At 36.1% G+C, this 23,096-nt stretch overlaps 1 protein-coding gene across 1 annotated transcript; it reads left to right on the forward strand.

Moving 5' to 3' along the window:
* Positions 1–466: 466 nt before the first annotated feature.
* On the forward strand, positions 467–22,892 carry RGS21 (regulator of G protein signaling 21). Its single transcript, XM_032626484.1, has 4 exons — positions 467–477; positions 4,964–5,040; positions 8,194–8,360; positions 22,689–22,892. Exons 1-4 carry the CDS (start codon positions 467–469, stop codon positions 22,890–22,892), a joined length of 459 nt encoding a protein of 152 aa, XP_032482375.1.
* Positions 22,893–23,096: the final 204 nt, after the last annotated feature.

Raw genomic sequence — 23,096 nt, forward strand, 5'->3', positions numbered from 1 at the left:
AAAGTCTTCCCCAGACTTTCTGAAAATCAAAGAACAAAGGAAAATGACCTTTTAGACAGATTAAAGACCTAAAGGTGAATATTGAATTATATCTATATGTTTTTTCCCGAGTTGATTTAACCTCATGTGAACAATGGTTGTCTTGTAAACGGATGTATATGAACTTTAGAAACCAAACTTTCAAATGGAATTTATTTCAGTTATGCCACAGACTTGAGGAAATGTCACACTCATTCCAAGAGTTATTTGTTACTTAGAAGTTTAAGTGTTCTGACCAGTGAAAAGCTAACAGCAAAATGAAGAAAGCTGAGAATAGCATGATTTAAAGAATGCCAATTTGTAACCCAGGGGATAGGTATTTGCATACTAATTGTAATGTTCCTGCTGTCACATTCCCTTCAGCTTGAAGATCAGTCAGAAAGAGAAATTCAGCATCATCTGTGACAGCCAGACAGTGGAACAAAAAATGCCAGTGAAGTGAGCTGCTGTTCAAAGCTATTTTTGTCTCAGATGTACAAATGAAAACACTTGAGCCTTCATTAGTCTCGATGTTTCGTTTCCTTCATTTATGATAAATATGCTAACTGTTGTCTTTCCTCCTGGTTTATTTTTTTCTCCTTTCTCCACTGATTTCTTCTTCTTTTCTAAAATCCGTCCACAATGCATGGCTCACCTGTACAGTTAATTCTTTATACTTGCTAAGATAAAGAAAGGCTACAAAGTGGAGAAAACCCACTGAGCTCTCTTTATGTGAAGCTTTCCCAAATTATTAAACGTTCAGGTTAAAGACATAAGATACATATGATCCTTGCAAAAACTATTCGTTGTTGCAACATGGATTGAGAAATTTGAACATAGATATTAACTGCGGGGTAAGGCAGCAGCTGTCACTTCCTGGAGCACGCGGGCTCCTTGCGTGAATCTCTCGCTCTCCAGCAAACCGCTAATTGAGTGTGGAGAGCTCAGTTGTCAGAGCCCACATTTTTACATGCAATACAACTGGTTCTAGCGGGCACAGTTAGCAAGATAACTGGTAGCTTTCACGCAGTTCCCATCTGGCCTGGCTCTTCTCCGGACACATAATATGGGGACTGCTGGCCTTGACGGCACTCATTTAATGAAGGAAATCAGCCAAAGCCCCATGAAACACTAAGTGTGATTTTGGCTCCAGATACACAAGTGAATTTCAAGGCAAGTCATACACACACAAAAAAATTACCCCGACTATGCACCACCATTTTACAGGAAATATATGCGAACACACAATGGAGAAGAGCCAGACAAAATCTTTGTAAAGTTCCAACTAAAATCCAAATAAAAGGGGAAAAAAAGAAAAGTGAGAGAGAGAGAGAGAGAGAGAGAGAGAGAGAGAGAGGAGGGAGGGAGAAGTACACTGTCCATTTATTTAAGGTAGCACTTGTCAAGTAAATTCAACCCAGTCAGTCTATTTTTAAATCAGCCACCCCCTCTATCCCCCAATTTTAATTCAATAGATTTTTCTTAACATTTATACATTTGTGTTTCTAAAAATTTTAAACCTATTTGTCAGTCACATCTAACATAAGAAATGTCCTATTTTTGTTTGATCATGTACAAAATTCAAGAACCACTGGCTTCTGAAAACTTTCTATTGAGTAGAAATTACTACAGTTTAACTGTTATTTAGAGGAAATATTTGTGTGACGTGTAATAAACTCTATTACAGGAAAAACACCCTAAAATTTATTTGAAACGTTTATTACAGATGTTCCAAAACATGAACAAAGTATAAGCATATGTATATTGACTCATCCATTCCAGGAAGAATTGTAAAAAGAGTCTGGGTTACAAGCAGATACACCTGTGTCTGAACTCGTGCCTATTAATACATGTGTGATATTAATACATGTGTGATATTAATACATGTGTGATATTAATACATGCCTATTAATACATGTGTGATATTACACCAGTTATTAACATTTATGTCTTCTTACTCATTGGTAACATGGGATTAAAACAGACTGTCATTTTGAAGATTAAATGAGGTAAAGTATGTGACATGATTAGCACAATGTGGTATAGATTGTAAACATTCAGTACATTGCTTTTCATTTTAGTGCTATTATAAAAATTGTCTTTCAGTTTATTCACATATAGAAATTACTCTTCCAAAGACTTACAATCAACCTCAAATTTAAAAATCTGAACAGCAAATTAATACTGTTTCTTGAAATAGTTGCATTTCACCTAACTTCTGAAAAATAAATACTGCCTTACAACCAACCCTTCCATCATATCAGGTAGTCAAAATTGAACCTCTCAAGTCAAATTTGCAATCTATTAGAAAACAGTGAGCTGAGGGCATTCCAGGCATTATCACACACCAGCAGGGGTATTTCTTCAGAGGGCTGAAGGACAACTTTTTCCTTTACAACAATGTCAGTATTTGGTGGACCTTAAATATTACTAGAATATCCTAGTATCTCCACTGATATTCTATATCTATAGAATATCTATAATATTTTAGTATATCTCCCTAATTCAAAACATTAGGAATTTTCTTTTGTCCTTGGTTCTACACCATCTCCCAGACTTTGCTCTCTTTTTTCTGTTTTTACTGCTTCCCTACATTCATGATGACACTAAGAATAGCTACCACTCATTTGAACACTTCCATTTCAAAAAGACTCCTTTACATCCAACAAGTCCTTCCCTGAATATTCCTTTTGCTTTTGGCTTAAGCAAACTCTGGCTCTCCCTGAAGGACATGGCTTGCTTTGATGCCCTCAGAATGGATGTTGTCCATTTCCTCCAATTTCACATGCTCAGGGTTGAGAGTGAGGTCCCTGGTCTGTCGCTGCCTAGTGATTCTTTTGCATCATTTCTCCTCTTTCCTCACCCAAAACACACTCTGAAGTTAACACAATTCAACTACACCTTTAGTAACCTTCTTATCACGGTCATCTACCAGCATCTTGAAAGCCACTGCACTGCTTCCATTGAAGGCTTTAATGCCTGCCACTATCTGGGGTTTGGCCATTCAGTCATTATTTATTTACATGTCCAACAAATATTTCTTGAACCAGACACACTGTTCTTGGTGCTGGATAATAACATATTTTCCTGTCATCAGACAACTTACATACAAATGGGGGAGTACATGTCCATTCTTGAACGATTCTGCCTAGATTCTATTTCTCAGGGTTTTTCTTTGATGGCTGTTCCTTATTCAGAATGGGTATACTGTGTGGCCAGACTAGGGATCAAAACTCTCTGCCCTCTTCATGAACATACATTCCACAGGTACTAAGTAGAAATGTGAGTACCATGCTAACCACCAAATTTCAATCTACAAATACACACAACATTTTAAACACGCGCGTTTTAAGCAGTCATATAATTTTAGCACTGTTTGATAGAATTCCTAATATTTGACAGAAGACCTAATATTTGACTCACATGAAATATAATGTAAGCATTTTACAGTAACAGTTTTCATAGTGCACACAAGCTCTTCTACAGAAAATTAGATCTTATGTCGGGTCCCGTTCTGCATTTATGAAAGATGGAAATGCAACCTAAATCTTTTAAAATGTCCATTTGAATGAAAAAAAAAACATTTCAAAATGGCTTCACAGGAAACCTTGTGTCCCCAGGATTTAGTAGATCAAGGGAGACAGGATAATCAGTTGCCTGCTATTGGGGAAGAAAGTAAAAGAAATGGGAGATAGGAAATAAGAGTAATGGGAGGTAGCAAGATGAGTTCCCTGTCAACATAGCCTCCCCATGTAGCCTCTACAAGGACAGACATTACTATCTGAAAATATAACTACAACTGCAACAGCAGAAGGGAGCAGAGTCACTCCTAACACAAATGATGAAAACTGCAGCAAATCACACAAAGTAATAGAATAAAAAAGCTTAGAGATCGAGTCACACTAGCATATATGCTAGTAGCATCTATGTATGTAGCATAGATGCTACATACATCTAGTCACCTTGATATGCAAATGTAAAAGTTTATAAGAATGACTGGATGGGAGACTCTATTTTATTATCAATCATTTTAATAGAAACCTTCAATTAGACCATTCCTTTCCATAACGAAATCATTTGCACATCACAGCTACATTATCCAAAATTTTTCTTCTGGGTAACCGATGCTTTCTATGGATGGGGGCTTATTTCATCAGGATCTTTGTTTATTAAGGGGAATAATGCATGATATATTTACATCTCAGAAAGTTTATATCTCAAATCTGATTTATTATTTCTACACCACATCCCTAAAAGTATACCTTCTTTAGAAGACTTAAGTCAATACATTTTTTGACTGCTTTGGAAAAGATACTACTCTGTCCTGACTGATTCCTAGATTTAAATAAATCAACCCAGAACTGGAAGCATACCAGTCTAAAGAGAAATAAAGGCTGTCTCAGAGTAGGTAAAGACTTCTCAAAATACTATAAATAAACATTTTTAAAATCATCACATGTTAGAAATCCTTAATCAAAACTTTAAAAAAAAACTTTTTTAAGATGCATAATTATGAAATGGACAATTCTGGATACTGTGAAAACTTAGAAAATAGTTCATTCGTCATTATTGCTATCATGATAACTCTTCAGGAATAGACTAGTGTAATGCCGTAGAAATTAACAATTAATATAGCTGAGAAGAAATTCACGAGGCTATGTAGAACAATGAGCAATCTCTCTCGTGCCTTTATTAGAATTCAAGAATTTGTAAGTATTATTAACACTGTTGGCCAGATTAATAATTTGCTGATGTCAAATTACATCCCACTTTGATTTGCTATTGCTCTCTACTGTGGAAAACATTATATAATTCTCGTTGACCTTTTGCAGTTTAATTCATGAAGCAAAGCTAATTTAAATGATATCATTCAATAAATACACATAACTCAAATATTACTACAGGTTATAGAAGAAAAAGATCACAATGCTATTGTCAAGGGTAGATGCTGTTTCCACAGGTCACCAACTACAGAAACAACAGTGTGTTCTGAAAATATGGATACACTTTTAACCAACCAAGGTAAGATCCAACTAATAATAGGTTTAAAAATACCATGATTAAAATAAAATCATTAAATTCTGGAAGTTGTAGTCATGTTATACAGTATGAGTTTGATCAATATTTGAAGAATGAGATTCCCAAAACTCACACAAATTTATATAGGCCCAAAGTTTAAATGGAATTAGGTTGGGTCCAAAATAAGACAAGATGACAGAAATTCCAAACGTTAAAACAAAAAGAAAATCCCAAATAGGAAGTGATAAAGTTGTCATTTTCTTAGACTCATTGTCATTTGATGTATATTATGACTACCTTTGTTACAAATTGAAAGACACGTACGAACTATTGAAAAGTTGAAAATTTAAATAAATCACTTGTTTTTCATGTCCTGCAGGCTAAAATAAAGTTTTTTAAGTATCAATATTTATTTCAATTGAGTTCTTACTTTAGTGAATACAAAAACATATTTAAATGTGTGTGTATACATTAATATGTACATTGTGGATATATATTTTCAATCAATATGATGGCTTAATAGGGTAATTTTGGTCAATTATAAATAAAACATCTAAGAATTTAATACAAAATAGTCATTTACAAAGATATGTAGAATTCTGCTTTTGTTATACATAATCCTGCTTGGCAGTATTTCTGTTTCATATGGGATAGAAATGACATTATAGAGACATATATAGAAAGTGTTTGAAATGCAGTATTGTTTGTTCTAATCAAATGGCATTTCCACTTTAAATTTATAAAGTAAATATCAGAATATTAGAAAAGTTTAAAACATGGTAAAGCTGAATAAATTCTTCATGGCTGTTTATTTATATGCGCAATTAGACTGAAATAGACAAAATTACACTTTCATTTTATGATTCTCACATAACTAATTCCCAAAGCATAGACATAAAATAATCCACAATACACCTAGAATCCAACTAAGGACATATATTAAAGATGTCAGAGATATGGAATTGCATTTTTGTAAGCTTCGAATGGCGTGTCTCTTTTTTCCTTAAATACATAACCAGCGAGACAGATCAGGTTTGCTAAGAGCCTCAGGAAGGTATCTGCAGGTGGAGAGTTGGCTGGGACAGCACCACAGAACAGAGACATGGAAGGTGTTAGATGAAGGCAAATGCTTCCACCTGCAAACCTCCTGGGATTTTGTACCTCATGCTCGCATAAAGCAGAAAAGTCATAGATTCATCTGCAAAGTTGTTTGGTTTTTGCTTTTTATAAAAGCAGAGAAATAGCTCTCATGCTTTTTAATGCTTTAAACGGTTAAACGACTTACCATATGACCTCCTTGTCTTGTGACCTGAGGATATGTCTTGCATGTATTAGTGTGGCTTCCGCCACCTATTGCTGACCTATTCTACCCATCAGCCTCTGCTGTGCCTAAGCAGTAGCCATTCCCTCCTGTAGAGAGTCCTCAGATGACATGATAGTGATTGTATGTACCATATTATTCCAAAGTCACTCGACATCCTATGAACATTCAAATTGTATGTATAGGGTAGACGAGTAGTTCAACAATAGTGTGTCCAAGACAGAGATAACTAGCCCCAGTTTTAGTTGCTTATTCTGTTCCCTTGTGTCCAAACAGAGCAATAGGAGGAGAAAAGAAGGAAATGGTTGTTAGTTTGATGTAACCCTGCATTAAAATAGCAGGTGGGAAGAAAATAACAATAGTCTCTTGATCTCTAACTTCCTGTCTCTGGGATGCACTTAGATAACCCTCACTGGGAAAAAGCTTCATATGCCTTAATGACACACAAATAGTGCCAGACATGAATCTACCATATTCTTTCAGTATTATTGCTTAATCTCCTATATAAAATAGATTTTAGTCTAAACTCTGTTTAGACCTGTCAAATTCACCATTGTTTGGACCTCATGGAAAATTTTAACTGTGTCACTAAGAGGCTTTTTATAACCCAAATATGTGTCACAGAATCTCAGAAGCTTCTCAGATGTATTTTTAAATGCAAGAAATGTGCAGTTAATTGAATTTTTTATAGTGCTCACATATTAACAACATCCACACTCGCCAATATTTCTACTGAGAATTTTCATTGGTACCTGAAAACCCTTTGCGGTGACCTGTTATTTCAACTCTATTTCAAATAATTAAAAGCTTGTTAGATCTATTTTTAATAGTGTTTTTAGACACTGTAATCTTGCTCCATGAAGCCCTTTTCTATTTTCTCTCACTAACCTTCACTTTCCTTCCAACCTGCAGCAACCTACGAACAGCTAACTTAGGCCCCTTTTCCATACACTTTTTTCTGATATTTTCTTTTTTGCTGGTCAATTTTTCCTTTCCCCCGATTCTCCATAAATTTATTTCTCTCTACTTTGCGACCTGAAGGGTCAGCCCTTCAGCACACAGTCAGGGAGGAGCTGCTTTGAGCACAGGCATGGAGGCCCCCATGGCAGGTGGAAGAGAAACCCACCAACGTGAAGGAAGGCAAATCCCTCTGAGTGACAAATGCGCCAAAGGGTGTTTCCTCCTCAGAGAGACACAGTCTCACTTATGATCAGACACTGCCATCAGAAGGCGCCAACTGAAACTGAGTAACACGAACTGAAAGGACTGGCTTAGTTCAGGCAGCTCTGGGAATTTGACAGTAATCTTTCTAACCTGCTACCTCTGTAGAGGCCCACTCTTAACCATCCTCGGCCTTAAAAGATTTATTAGAAGCATTACCTTCCCAAAGAAACTCCAAGAGTGCCAAAGAAGATTTCGGGGCACATCTTCGGGGCACATTTTAATGTGGAAACTAGACAAAGGAAGAGTCTAAACAGGTGGTCACAAACTTTATTTATGAATGCAACGAATAATAAATGTGTAAATTTGGCTGAAAATAAGATAATGGGAAGAGGTGGGACCTATGAGAATCCCAGACTTCAAGCACTACCTGTTATTATTCAATTTAAAAAATGCTAATTGTAGAAATACAGATATAAATGTTTTATGTTTATGACTACTGATCCAAAATAAAGTTTTCTAAAGTTAAAAACTAAAATATATAAATGTTATATTTAGAGGGATGATAAATATTTGTCACTGAATCCTCGAATGCTCACCCTATACAACGTACTTGCTTTGGTCGTATGACTGCACTGTGTGATATAACAATTTTTTTCTCATATATCTTATAGCTGGTCTAGATGCTTTTCGAACATTCCTAAAATCAGAGTCCAGTGAAGAAAACGTTGAGCTCTGGCTTGCCTGTGAAGACTTTAAGGAAACAGAAAGTGCAGAAAAAATTGCTTCCAAAGCCAAGATGATTTATTCTGAATTCATTGAAGCTGATGCCCCTAAAGAGGTGGGTGAAATATTCCACGACAGTGAATATTTATCTGCTAAGAAATCTGTTCCCAACTGAAAGGCGCGAAGTCCATCTTGAGGGAAATTAAATTGTCACTATGTATTCAAACAGAAAATGTTGGTAAATTCAAAAAGAAGTTCCTTACCGTGATCCTCTGGCACTGATTCAGCAAATATTTTTAAGCACCTTCTATGTGCTTAAAGGTTTCTGTTTTCTGAGCACAACACGCAGGCTCTTAAAAATAGTCTAATATGTCAGAAGTTAACAGCTCTACAGAAATCCTACTTAAACGTGCTGCTGGATTTCAAATTCACTTTCATTTTCCCTTTTGTAAACCACGGAGGTCAATTTGGAATAAAATTTTTTAAATCAAAAAGGTATGTATGTGAGGGAAAAAACAACTACTAACCAACAGTGTAAATTCTTTACATTTAGTACTTTGGAGAACCACAAACAGCATATAATAATGTCTTCCCTTCCAAAGGAGGGGTTTGATTACCTTTATTTCGTTGATGGGTGTTGGGCTGCACCCCGCTGGCCTACGAGGTCTGCACTTGCCCATCTTCAAGACAGAAGAAAGAGCCCGGAGTCAGCGAAAGAGTCATCAGTGGTTTAATGGATGGCGGAGCTTAAATGTCTGAAGCAAGGTCCTGGAGCGACACCCCACCATGTGTGGTGGACGGCGGGCAGGACGTGGTGGCCGACGTCGCAGGGGAGTGGGGGGAATAGGGAGGTTACCATTTATAGGGGGAACTGCCATCAACTTGGCTCATCGGTTACCAGGGAAACCAGCAGAGGGGCAGGGCCCTCTTAGCCCCTCTGGCTAAGCACCTTCTTGGGCCAGAGGTCTTCCCTAATTAAACTAACAAAGGGGAGCCATTCTGATATAAAGATTAGATCACTAGCTGGGGCTGAGGGGCAAGTATGCAGAAAGGGCCTTAGAGAGAAACCTGCAATTACTCCAAGAATAGACCCCATAAAGTGTTTTATGTGTGTAACATCTCATTTATATTTGACTTCATTTCCAGAGCCAAACCATGATCATCTCTGCACACCCCCTTAATGTTTAACTATATATATATTTTAAAACTTCTTTGATTCCTCACTAAATATAACATATGGAGAGAGTTTTAATGCATACGCAGCAAACAGGAACCTATATGAAACTACTAGCACCAAACATAAACCACTAGCACAAGTCATCATCTTTCCCTAGAGTTGAAATACTGATATCCTCCTAAGTGACAGTTACTAAATTCTCTAATCCAAAATTAAAATTCATGGTATGAGAAGTTATTGTACTAGTGAGAACAGAGGACAGCATAGATGAAATGCAAACATTTCCAAAAATCTAGGGCATAATGTTGCCATATCAATAGTTCAAGTTTTAGATGGACATTAATTACTGTAGCATATATTGGTAAAGTATAACATCACAGACATGTGAAACAATTGAAGCTTAGCCTGAAATTCAAAGGGGGAAAGAGAAAAGAACGTTAACTCCTGTGGAGCTATTTCAACATTCATTTCCCAGTCACTATCTAAAAATCAATAAATAATTCCAGAAAACTGAAAATGTATTATATAAGATTTGTCAAGTTGATTAATGTTTCATTCCCTAAAAGGCTTTGAAATCAACTCTAGACGTATCCTACTTATTGTGGTATTGGTTTGAAAGCCAGATGTTTTTCTTCTTTATGAATCCATCTACTGAATGATTATTTTAAGACAACATTCTCAAATATTATGTATAAAAAATCTTCTAGTAAGAAATGTAATCTTTTAATTATAGCTGGATTCAAAGTTACAATATATAATAAATTATCAATTTGGACAAAATAGTTTTGTTTTCTTTCCTAATCTTCCCTTCCAAAATAAGTTTATATGGTGATAATTTTAAAAAATAGTACAGCTACTATTTTAGGACATAAAACTTTCATACTTTTTAATAATTTGTCCATCTAATTAATTTTTACTACATAAAATATAATTAAATTTATGGCTGCTTTTCAAATAATAGATTACATTGTCTCCTTGAAGTGTCTAAAGAGGTTATTATTGGATATGACAAAATTCTCATTGAAGACAAAGAAGTGTGTATATACATTTACAACAGTCATTGTCTTCCCGATTATTTGCCATTAATTATTTCCAATTCCAATTACTAAAGTGCATTTGTCTCTTATATACCAATTGCAGTCTTCAAGGTATCTCTCTATAGTCCATCAGTTACACATTAAATATAATATGACTGTTAGTATGATTCATTAAATGGAGTTATTTTTGAGTGCCTGTTCCCACAATGAAGTCACAGAGTAGAAGGGGAGATTGACATGTGATAAAAAACAGTCAAATACAAAATAAGCAATTTAATAATTTAAATAATTAAAGTTTGTTATTAGCACAGTGGGAAAGAGCGATTAAGTCTATCTGGAGAATTTAGGGACCGATTTGCTGGGTGGTTCACATATGAAAAAGATATGTCATTAAAAATAAGCAATATTCATCAAGAGAGCAAATGAAAAAAGAATATTTCAAACTGCGGGCACAGTGTGTAGCCTGGATGTACAAAGCTCCCTAGCGTTTTCCAGAAATCACAAGCATTTGGATACTGCTAACAAGAAGCAGGGGGATAAGGCTGGCCAGGCAGCAGTAGAGATAAAGAGAGGGTGGGAAGCAGCTTACATTTATCTAGTAGGTGGGCTTCACATGACAAAGTGGTATATTTGATATGGGGGTTGGAAAATATGATTTTCCTAAGTGGAAAATTAATTCAAGAATGAGATTCATATGAAAGTATTCTCCATTTTTCTATATTCAATTATAGCTGTAAAACTGACTCTCATAAAGAATCAAAATTATAACCAATTTCCTTGTAGAAAACCCTAAAACAGAGAACAATGACAAGGTCACATTATCCAGATGTCTATTAAATCCCATTTAGTTTCTTTTCAACTTTTTATGTCTTTATTTCCTCACCTATAAAATTGCAAGCATGACAATAATTTTTAATTGATGCAAATAGACAATTTACAATTAGACTATATACTAAATTTACCAAATGATCCCTATCTATAAATTGATGTTAATAATGGTTCTCAGTTTCCTATTCTAATAGGCAAAACTGCACACAAAAATTGAAATTTCAGGTCTCTATGAGAGATAATAATAATCGCAGTGGACCTCATGCCCTCTCCTTTACAGTGTTACCATCTCTCTGGTTTCTACACTAATCATGTGATGCAGTGGAAAACCTGAAGGTTAGAGATACAGATTCAAATCCTGTAATCTTGTGGTGATCTATTTCACCCCTTTGAGCCTTAGTTTCCACATCTAAAAACGTATCTATGAAAAAGCATGTAGCAACCACACAGGAGAGATGAGAATGATGAATGAGATCAAGTGTCTAGGGTTTACATGGGGCAGAACAGGTTTTAAAAAGTTTAATCCTTTTTTTTTTTTTTAGTTGGAGTATAGTTGCTTTACAATGTTGTGTTAGCTTCTACCGTTAATCCCTTTTTTCTTTACACAAGTCACTGTAAGTGCTACTGAATCTACCTGAAAACATCCATTAACTAACTTCAAAGAACACTTGAGGAAAAGCCACTTTAAAAGACTTGATAAATGTATACATGTGAACACAAATTAGAAAAACATGACAGCAAATCACTAGTTTCAGATAGAAAGAGCTACTCATTGAATGGATTGTACCGAAATATTTTCAGAAGGTACTGCAGGAAAAAAAAATAAGTGTGAGCCAGATATTTTGACTAAGTGATTTGAAAATGAGAAAATTATTAGATAAGCAATATATATTTTTAAGTGGCCTTACTTTGCACACAGTAAGAACTTGTGAGTGGCAAAGAAAAAGAATTCTTAAACTTGTATTTATTCTTCCTTCAATTCGGACCACTAATTTCATAATATTTGGAAATTTTCAAAAAAATATTACTTGGTTTCAAAAGAATGTAAATCTTCAAAAAATTAAATAATATTTTTATATTCAGCTAAGACACTGACATATTTTAAGTATTTATGTTTTATTTATATCATTTATATACATTATGTTTGTATCATCACTCCCTTATATTAGAAAGAAAATTGGTCAGGATGGAAAATATGTGATTAAAGAGAAAACTATGTTGATTGTCATTCTGTGAGATTAGAAAATGTTCCAAATCGTACTACATTGTAATGTTGAAAACTTAATATAAATTTAACTTCATAGTATGACCAATCCAGGAACCAATACATTGGCAGTTTCTTAAGTAAAAAATGTTAGTATAAAATATTTAATTCCTAAATGTATTTATTAAATGTGAGGACATCATAACATGAAACAGAAGAAACTATAGTCATAAAGGAAAAGATGTCTTAATGGGTTGTGCAGGACGCTTTTTAAAATACCTGTCTGGATTTTTTGCTTTTATTTTAATTGTAGTACAATGTTATTTATTGACTCGTATTTTTATTTCACATCAATAGGTGCTTATTCTGTGCCTACGATTCACCTTCATTAGATAAATTCCCTCCATTGGAAGGGAAGCTGGGTCTAGGCAAGAGAACAGGTAATAAACACAGAAGTATAATGCAATGTTTTGTGTGAATGAGGCAGCTCGATAAGAAAATTCAAGAAAATAAAACAGGTTGAAACTATAGTTTGGCTCAAAAGAAACTTTCAACCTAATTGGGTTAAAAAATGAAATTTCTAGGACTTATTTCTAGGACTAAATTAAGTTCTAATTTCTAGAACTTTGCTATTTTTTTCTAGGAAAAAAATAGGAAAGCAACAAATGATTAAGTGCAAAAAAAAAAAAAAAGAAAAGTAAGAGGTGAAATTGTTTGCATTATACCTAAAAGGACATAATGATTGAACAGTTCTGAGGCAGGATATTGAGATAAGGCCTTTATTTTAAATGAGGTTAGTTTTAAACTGAGTCTTGAGGGAAGAGATAGATATATGAATTCTTGGTAGAGAGAAGCCCATGGGCAACTAGAGGCATTTCCTGATATTACTGGAATGCCAATTTTGTATCTTCCATTTTGTATTCGTATTTTCTTTGCATTTTTTAAGTGTCACTTCCACAAGGTGCTGATGTTATTTTGAGCCTTGGTCCTGCCCCACAAGTTGCTGCTTGCCAACAGTGCCCCCCAGCTATTGAATCACCTCCAGATAAAATGATTGCTTGTTTATTAATTTCCTAAGTTTTTGTACACTAATCAATAGATAGGTGTCTATTACATACCAAGCACCTTGCTGGTGCCACTAAGAAAAAGACAGTCTCTGAATAAATAAAGCTAACCATCGTGGTGGGAAAACTGTAGTATAAAAAGGTAATTACAATAAGCTTTCATGAGTGTTGAGATAGGGAAATACAGGTGATGTGGTCTCATGCAACAGAAAAATCCAAGTCTAAGGGATCAGGAAATGTACCTCAAAAGAAGTTAATTAGTAAGCTTTGGTCAGAAATTTGAGTGTAGACGAAAACAAGACAAAATGGGAGGAGGGAAGGATGATAGTAGTGGAAGTGGAGGTCAACCGAAGGACCCACTGGTGCCTAGAAGGCTAGTCCAGTAGTGAAAGAAGCCTAGTACTGGGTGCCTTGGAGTATAAGTGCAGGCAAGAGCACCTCCTGCAACCCAGTGATTTCTGCTCCCTATTTATTTCATCTTAAACTGAAGGGACCTCTTAAAAAGGAAGAGAGACAGAGAGAGAGAGAGAGAGAGAGAGAGAAAGAAAGAGGAGAAGGAGAAGGAAAAGGGGGAGGGAGAGGGGAAAAGAAAGAAAAGCAGAGCTAAAGAAACCATAAGCCACATCTGTCCAGGGCTTTTACATGGACTGTCTGATTTGATCACCATGTTCACTACCTTAGGGAGGCATTACAATCATCTACCTTATACAGGTGAAAACTGAACTGAGCCTTAGAGAGAAAATGATGGGTCCTACAGTCATCAAGGTACACAGCTCATGAGGACATAGGTCTTCTGCCCAGGCTTTTACATGTTAAACTCCTTTCTTAGATCTACCACTTATTTTCAATGTTCATGACACAGCCTGGGAACCTTGGTGTTTATGCTAAAGGCAAAAGCATAAAATTATCTTGTCACACAGAGTCTATCTTCCTTTCTATCAAAAGCTGTATTTCTCTTCTCATATTCCCTCTAATTTGTATAACTTCTTAAACTATAAAGCAAAACAAAGTGGCAGGAATATTTCTTCTAATAACCTGCAGTATCATTTTGGCCCTCTGAAAGAATGATTGCTGCATTTCAACTCAAAAGCAAAATACTCAGCTGTTTGTTTGTTTTTAATTGAAGTATAGGTGCTTTACACTGCTGTGTCAGTTTCCGCTATATAGCAAAGTGAATCAGCCATAGGTATATATATATCCCCTCATTTTTGGATTTCCTTCCTATTTGGTCACCACAGAGCACTGAGTAGAGTTCCCCATGCTATACAGTCAGTTCTCATTAGTTATCTGTTTTATACATTGTAGTGTGTATGTGTCAGTCCCAGTCTCTCAACTCACCCCATTCCCCCTTCCCCACTTGGTATCCATACTTTTGTTCTCTACGTCTGTGTCTCTATTTCTGCTTTGCAAATAAGATCATCTGTACCATTTTTCTAGATTCCACATATATGCGTTAATATATAATATTTGTTTTTCTTTTTCTGACTTACTTTACTCGGTATGACAGTCTCAAGGTCCATCCACGTCTCTGCAAGTGACACAATTTTGTTTCTTTTTATGGCTGAGTAATATTCCATTGTATATGTGTACCACATCTTCTTTATCCATTCCTCTGTTGATGGACATTTAGATTGCTTCCATGTCCTGGCTATTGCTTTTTGAATTTGCACATGTCCCTGCACTACTTAATCTTGGATTAGCATGATGGGGTTGGTGAAGGAAACCAGTCAATCTGACTCTCTTTCAGCTGCTCCAGATAACATTTGCTATCTACATCTATTTTTAACAATCCATATCCATCATGCTTTTATATGTTATGATCACATACATTTGATTATTTTTTCCATTTCTCTTGTCCAACTTAAGGTATTAGTACTGCCTCCCATCTCGTGTCACTTATTTCTGTCTTTAAAACCAATCATAACAAAAGGATACAGTCCTGTGCAAGACGGATTCCTTCTCGACGTTACAGACTTGGCTATTCTCAACTTTAATAGCCGCCCTTGAGAATATATTTCAGGATATTCGTGTGCCGTTAATGATGCCAAAAACGAAGTAATACTAGAGGTTTTAGTGGTGATTAAACAGAATTATGTAACCAAAAACATGATTATAGGCGGCTTTAATTTGAATAGTAATTTTTAAGCTCTGTTGTGAATGAGGTCTAGGAAGATGCCTGCCCTATTTGAGCAAGGCGTTTTACATATGCATGCACACACTTTTTGCATAATGACAGTCTCCTGCTACACTATACATTCTAAATGAGGAAAAGTCTATCTCATTTGAATGTGAGAGCTCAACTGAGAACTTTTCATTCAAATTATGTAAAAATATATAAAGCACAGTTCAGGGTCACAAGAGAGCCAAAAGGTACAGTTTAAAATGCATTCTTCCTGCTAAAATAATTTGTTGGAAGCCAAAAGAATTTAAAACTGCTAGTATAGAAATGAGGAATTGGCTTGCATAACTTGCAGTTATCAAAATCACCTGAGTATTAAAATATCTCTGGCTCATTATAGTAATATCGTTTTTAAACAACCATCACAAACACCAGTCAGAAGGTAGTCATTTTAATGCAATGGATTGTTGTTAATGTCAGCTGTGTCAAGGCCTTTTCAAAATTGACAGGATTTAAAAGCTGCTAAACAGCTGCGATGACATCTCAGCCGTCATTCCATGAGACTCACAAGCCTAAGTCTTGTTTTCTGAGATTGGCAGTGCAGTGGTCTCAGATAGCTAAGGTAATTCATGACCTTTTGAAAAATAAGCAAATTAAAGGTATTTCTCAGTGTCCTTGAAACTTAAGTGTATCCGTAGAAACAAAATGCAAGTGATTATTCACATCGGTAATGAATATAGATATAACTGCGTTTATTTCATCAGTCAATACGACATTCAACCCATGCTCTGGACCTACTAATTTGAGATCCTCAGACAAGTCTAAGCTTCCCTGCAATTCCCAAGCAGCTCAGGAGGGACTCAAGACCACACAGTTGGAAGGTCTGCATCTCTAGAGGGTTACCACCTGATAAGATGTCTGCCTTCAAACTACTCCAAGATTAACATCTCCTCTGTTCTTACTTTTTGAGATAGAAATTGATACAACAACTCAGCCAAAAGTCAAATTTGAGATGAATGCAAAGTTGGGGGTGCAGTTCGCAGACATGTCTTGAAAAGTGATTATATTAAAGGAATGTATGTGTCAAAATATACATTAGGCCTAAATTTTCACTTTTGTCCTGATACTGAAATTTCATGGACGTCAAGAAGAAAAGACAAGGCATTTTGGGTAGACTATTCTCAAACCTCACTCGGATTGACTCCTCAGGAGCATTTAACAATGGTGATCACCCTCTCTTAATTGAAATACTATCTTCAGTTGGCTTCTAGGACTCAATTTCTTCTTCTCTTACTGACTCCCCCCCTTTTCAAAAAATAAATTTATTTATTTTCATTTTTATTTATTTTTGGCTGTGTTGGGTCTTCGTTGCTGCACATGGGCTTTCTCTAGTTGTGGCAAGCGGGAGCTACTCTTCATTGTGGTATGCGGGCTTCTCATTGTGGTGGCTTCTCTTGTTGTGGAGCATGGGATCTAGGTGTGCAGGCTTCAGTAGTTGTGGCACGTGGGCTCAGTAGTTGTGGCTCGCAGGCTCTAGAGCGCAGGCTCAGTAGTTGTGGCGCATGCGCTTAGCTGCTCCGCGGCATGTGGGATCTTCCCGGACCAGGGCTTGAACCCGTGTCCCCTGCATTGTCAGGCGGATTCTTAACCACTACGCCACCAGGGAAGCCCCTTCACCACTCTTTAACAACTTATTTTGCTGTTCCTACTCATAACCCAGCACACACTACCATGAGAGGAGGCAGTTCTCCTCTACTATCTGCTTACATTTACTCCCCCGGTGATCTCTTCCAGCCCTCTGGCTTTAAGAGGGCACCTCAAACTTAAACACAAATCTGAGTCCTAATTTTCTTCTCAAACCTTTCTTCTACCTGAGGCTCTCCATCTCGGTTAATGGCAACTCCATCCTTTTTGCTCTGGCTAAATAGCTGATAGTCATACTTGTTTCTTCTCTTCTGCTTACATGCCTTATCCAACCCCTCAACACTCTGTCATCTCATTCTTCAGAATATTTCTAAAATCCAGTCATTCTTAAAGATTTTGTTCCTCATCCCGGCTCATAAATATTCAATCACAAGTTCCATCTATTCTACTTTCTAAATATCTTTGAAATCTATGCATTTCCCTTCATTCTCTGTGACATGACCCAGCCTAATCCACCATGATTGACCACCTGAATTTCTGGTATGACTTCCTAACTTTTCTTCCCTTTATCCACACCTAGTTGTTATACCACATAGCAGCCAGTGATATGTTTTTTCAAACATGTGTTTATTATCAGTACTGTACTTAAAAATTCTCCTCATTGCTCTCAGGTTAATTAAAAACTATTTAGCAAGACCTACAGAAGTCTATGTGGTCTGGACCTTCATGCCTTTCCAGACTGTTGCCCTTTTCCTCCTGAAAACCCACTGGGCTTCTTCCAGTTTTCCCTCCCATGTCCAAGTCCCTTCCTTAAACGTATATACCCATAATAATATCTTGATTCTCAGCTTACAATCTCATTTCTTTCAAAAAGCTTTTTTTTCAAAAGGTATATTTTTCCCTTTGGATTACTTTCTCAAAATCTGTCTTCTTGTCTGACTTTCAACATAATCATCTTTATATAGTCAGATCTTAGCATAATTCCTAAGCACCCATTCAGTGAAATACTTTAAATGAATAAATTACAGAAATGACTAGCAAGAAACAACTACTTTTTCAGATGAGGTGGGTTTTTTCCCCCAGAAAGATAGGGATGATAATACTATCCATCTTACAAGTGTGTGTAAAGTAGCCATATAAAGACTTAGCACAACAGTAGTAATATCTGATGAATGTTAACTATTATTATTTACAGTTAAAGTAATCATCTTTAAACATTCTTAGGGTTATTTTAGAGATAATGACATTGCTTCAATATTTGAAAATGGGAGAAGACACAGTCACCAAGGAAAAAAACCCAGGAAGAGAAGACTTGGCCCAGAACTTAGATAATGCATATCTGCTCTGCTCATACTTTGAGGGACATGCAGAGAAAAAAGAATTAATGAAAAAAATAGGGAAAAGATAGCAGATAAAAGACAGGTAAATTCCATGCCACAGGCTACTGAATTCCCTTTGTAGTGACAAATCTTCTCTCTCTGATTATCAGATTGAATACTTAACATTAATAGAAGCCATTGTATCCAAATCTGTTTAAGCAAGAAATCAAATTTCTTAAGATTTTTACATCAAAATAATGTATGATGATAAGGAAATTACAGTGACTTTCCGTCTGTGATCAGGGAAGGCTTCTTGGAGGATATTCAACTTAAGCTGAATCCTAAGGGATTTAGGATAATCCGTACAGAATAAAACTGTGGAGGCAAGAGGGATTTTAGATGGTGAAACAGCATAAACGAGGGCTTTAGATACAAAATTCACTTTCGGAACAGAACGTAGACCAACTTTGTGGATATCACCAAAGATAAGTAGGAGATGATTTCAAAACAACACTTTGAAGTCCAGGTAGGAGGAAGCTCAGATGCCAGGGTAAAATGTTGAAATTTTATGCTATAGAAAGTAATGCCTTGTCAGCTGAACATTCATACAATGAAAGTGATATTTTGGTGAAATTGATATAATAATGCTGTCCACAGTGTGTAGAAGGGGAGGTATCAGGTAAGAGGTAGATTCCACGGTTCAGGGAAGAGATTACGTTATAAAAGGTTAAACTGGAGAGATAGGAGTGAGAATGAAAAACAGCATTGTGAAATTACAAAATAAAAGGTGAATAAGGAAAGCACATACACACACACACACACACACAGAGGGAGAGAGAGAGAGAGAAAGAGAAAGAGAGAGCGAGGGAGAGAGACCAGAGGGTAAAAGAGGTGGCAGAGATGATTCTTATGTTTCCAGCTTGAACAATTTGGAGGAAAATAATGACATTTACACAAACACGTGGGTGTGATATTTTGTCACTGACATTAAACTGAATTGCCAAGATGCAGCTTCAAAAGACTACTGATTATCCCCTGGGAACGGTGTCTCTGCTCATCACTTAGCTATCAAGAGCTGATGTTGGCAGCTTCTTGGTAGGAAAACAGGCAAATCAGAAAAGTGAGAGGGATAAGTCAGAAGTATAAGCTTAGTATATCTGAACAAATCATGGTAATTATCAGTATCATATTGAAATGGAATAGTTCTGCTTAAAATTTTACCATGATTTTTAACAAATGTAGAGCTTTTTTCCATTTTGTACAACATGCATTTATTGAATCCTTACACTGTGCAAGGCATAGTGAGGGGCAGGCAAAATGTCAATCTTATCTAAGTAACCCAAACCCCTTCCAGAGGTCAGAAAAGGGGAAAAAATCTACAAGTAAACCTCACAAGGTACATGCTATTTGAATGTAGTCTTAAGGACATAAAAGGTTGTGAAAGACTTAGGTGAGAAGGAGTGATTTTCAGCTAGACTGGGATGGTATGGGAAAATATTCATCTGTAACAAAATATAAGAAATTTGAGGGGCAGTGTCTACCTTAGTAGGGATACAGGGCACACGGAGAGGAAAAAATGTAGAGGTTTGGACCATATTGTATAGGTCATGAATGCCAAGATCGGGGCTTTGGGAATGAGGAGATACTGAAGGTGTTCAGTTCTGATTAAAATAATAAGGCAGCACTCTGCACCAGGTACACACTGGCCCTGCTATCAGTGAAAACTCACCCAATGACTGAAGGCCTAAAGGAGTTAACTTGCGATATTTACCTTTATGGGGGATATAAAGTTCAACAAATTGCAGACGACACCATTAAAGAACGAACAGCATAGTTGAAGGAGGAAATGGGCAACATATATTCTCATATCCCCACAACACAAGATAGGGATTTACGAAACAGATTATACTAGATGTTCAGAAACCACTACAAGATCTTGGTAATACCCCCTACTCATTGATTCCGTCCATGAGGCAGGCACCATACTAGATTCATGACATGTTATCATGCCACCTCCCTGCTCAGAACACTTCAGTGTCTTCCCATTGCTTCTAGTAGAAAGATAAGAACCCCTTACCAAAGCACATAAGCCCCCCAAGACTTGGCCTCGACCTCCTCTCCCAACCTGGTCACAGGAACGTTTTTCTCACACCCTGCACCCCTGCCATGCAGGTACGAGGCTCTTCAAACACAAACAATTCTTTCTTGCCTCAGGGATTCTGCATTTGTTTATTCTGCCAGAAATGGTCTTCCCTAGATTCTTAGAGAACCTGCTTCTTCTCATCGTTCAAGTGTAAATATAAAATAGTACTATTTATAGTACTAGTATAATACTAAGACTACATAGAAAGTATATAGTATTTTCCCCAAATATAGAAAGCACCTGGCACATAACATACCCCAAAATATTTGTGGAATCAATGATTTTATGGATCATCTCACTTTCATTCTTGCAACCATTCAGTCAAGAATGGCCAAGCTTCAAGATAAAAAAGCAGAGCTTGAAAATATGAAAGTAACTCACCCCAGGTCAGCAACATCGTAAGTGTTAGAGCACAGATTGGAAAACTATTCTAAAATCTTACCAGTACACCACACCATCTTCCTGTATAAAGAAGCAGAAATTGATTCCTTCGAGGAAGTTGCAGCATTTCATCTGGAACTTTGACGGAGGACCTGAAAGAATGATCAAAGAAATACAAAGCAGATGTAATCTGGATCCCTGAGTAGCTGAATTCGCTAAAGAAAGAAAATATCAGTGAGCAAATAGTGGCCTTTGATGATTCTTTTCAAAATAAAGTGTTTTTTTTTGTTTTTTTCCTACAATAATAATACTGAAATAGTTTGATATTACTTAACTCATTTAGTCCTTAAAACACTCTAAGACAGATGTTATTATTATCCTCTCTTATACCATAGAAATCAAAAATTGAAGGAAACTGTAGAACTTGCTTTACTCATATGAATAGCAAGTAAGTAGCAGAGGAGAGATTTGATTGAAGGTCTACCTGCCTATCTTTTAACTTCAATTCAATAAACATAAATTGTTATAGTCTTTTACCAGACGCCCAAATTCTGGCATTTTTATAGTCTCCCACATTTTACCAAGAGACATTATAATTCTATTCAACAAATATTTACTGACTGCCTATTATGTGGCAGATAATTGGCTAAGTGCCAAGAAATAAAATGATAAATAAGACAGATATAGCACCTGCCTTTGGTGAGCTTTGAATTTTAAGATTCAAATCTCTTTCGCGCTTCATGAATATTTTCAGTTTAAGTAAAACAACTTGGATGTGAAATTTTCTGCTTCTCAAAATATATCCTGGAATATGGGTAGAATTGGACAAGTATCTCCACAAGGTTTGGGGCATTTTACAGATTTGCAGGTGAATGGCGTGTTCAATATAATAGATCTCTATTACACCTTGCTAAGAATAGTTACATGTGGTAGTGCTCAAGGGACAAGAATATACATACACACACACATACGTATATATGTACATTCCATGGGAGGCATGGTGGTCGGTGAAAGGGGGTGTTATTTGGTCCATTTTGGCAAACAATAAGAAATACAAATTAGGATGAAAAGCAGCATTATGGGAAACAACACGGGGAGGTATGGAGAATGGGAATGGATTGGTGAAAACCAACCTAGTAAATTCTAATTATTGCTCTGCCTATGAAAAGTACATTTTACATATTAAGGTCAAAGTACTAGAATGAAATCAAGGATGGGAGGGAAAAGAAATCTAAAATCATAAAATTTCTTGTTTGCCTTTCACTTTGCCATTTTTTGTAATCTCAAAATAAGGCTTGACCTCTTCTCTGTCAATGCCAACACTCTCAACCTAGGAAATGTAATTAAACTGAACATGTGTTCTGCATTCCAGAAAATGAATATGTGACCTCTCTGTTGTTTAGATTAGATTAGATTAGATCAGATTAACTTTGTGTTTAGAAAAAACATTCAAATCATATGTGTATCTACCATCTGTTTAAACCACGCGTTCTTTGATTAAACTAACGCAATGAAATGTTTCCACAGATTAACATTGACTTCAGTACCAGGGACCTCATCTCAAAGAATATTGCAGAACCAACTCTCAAATGTTTTGATGAGGCTCAGCAGGTGATCTACAGTCTGATGGCCAAGGATTCTTTTCCTCGATTTCTAAAGTCAGAGATTTATAAGAAACTGGTAAATAGCAAACAGGCTGGAAATCATAAAAAATGGCTCCCTTTCTTGTAAAGAAGGTCAATGACAACTAGCCATCAGATTATAATTAGGGGGAAAACAAGTGATAGGATAGATCAACTCAATCACTATACTTCAAGGCTAGAATGTTTTAAATATACAAACACAATGTAAGTTTTTCTAGGGTTTAGAATTCATTGTTTTACTCCAATAGAAAAATAATATTTTATATCTGAAGCCTGAATGTTTAAGTCATTT

The sequence above is a fragment of the Phocoena sinus genome, chromosome 1, assembly GCF_008692025.1.
Source record: "Phocoena sinus isolate mPhoSin1 chromosome 1, mPhoSin1.pri, whole genome shotgun sequence".
NCBI lineage: Eukaryota > Metazoa > Chordata > Mammalia > Artiodactyla > Phocoenidae > Phocoena > Phocoena sinus.

What these genes read in the sequence shown, in the direction of transcription:
- RGS21 (XM_032626484.1), top strand. An exon ending in TACACTTTTAACCAACCAAG is followed by an intron (nt 5,041 to 8,193) that starts GTAAGATCCAAC and finishes TATATCTTATAG; the next exon opens with CTGGTCTAGATGCTTTTCGA. An exon ending in AAGCTGATGCCCCTAAAGAG is followed by an intron (nt 8,361 to 22,688) that starts GTGGGTGAAATA and finishes ATGTTTCCACAG; the next exon opens with ATTAACATTGACTTCAGTAC.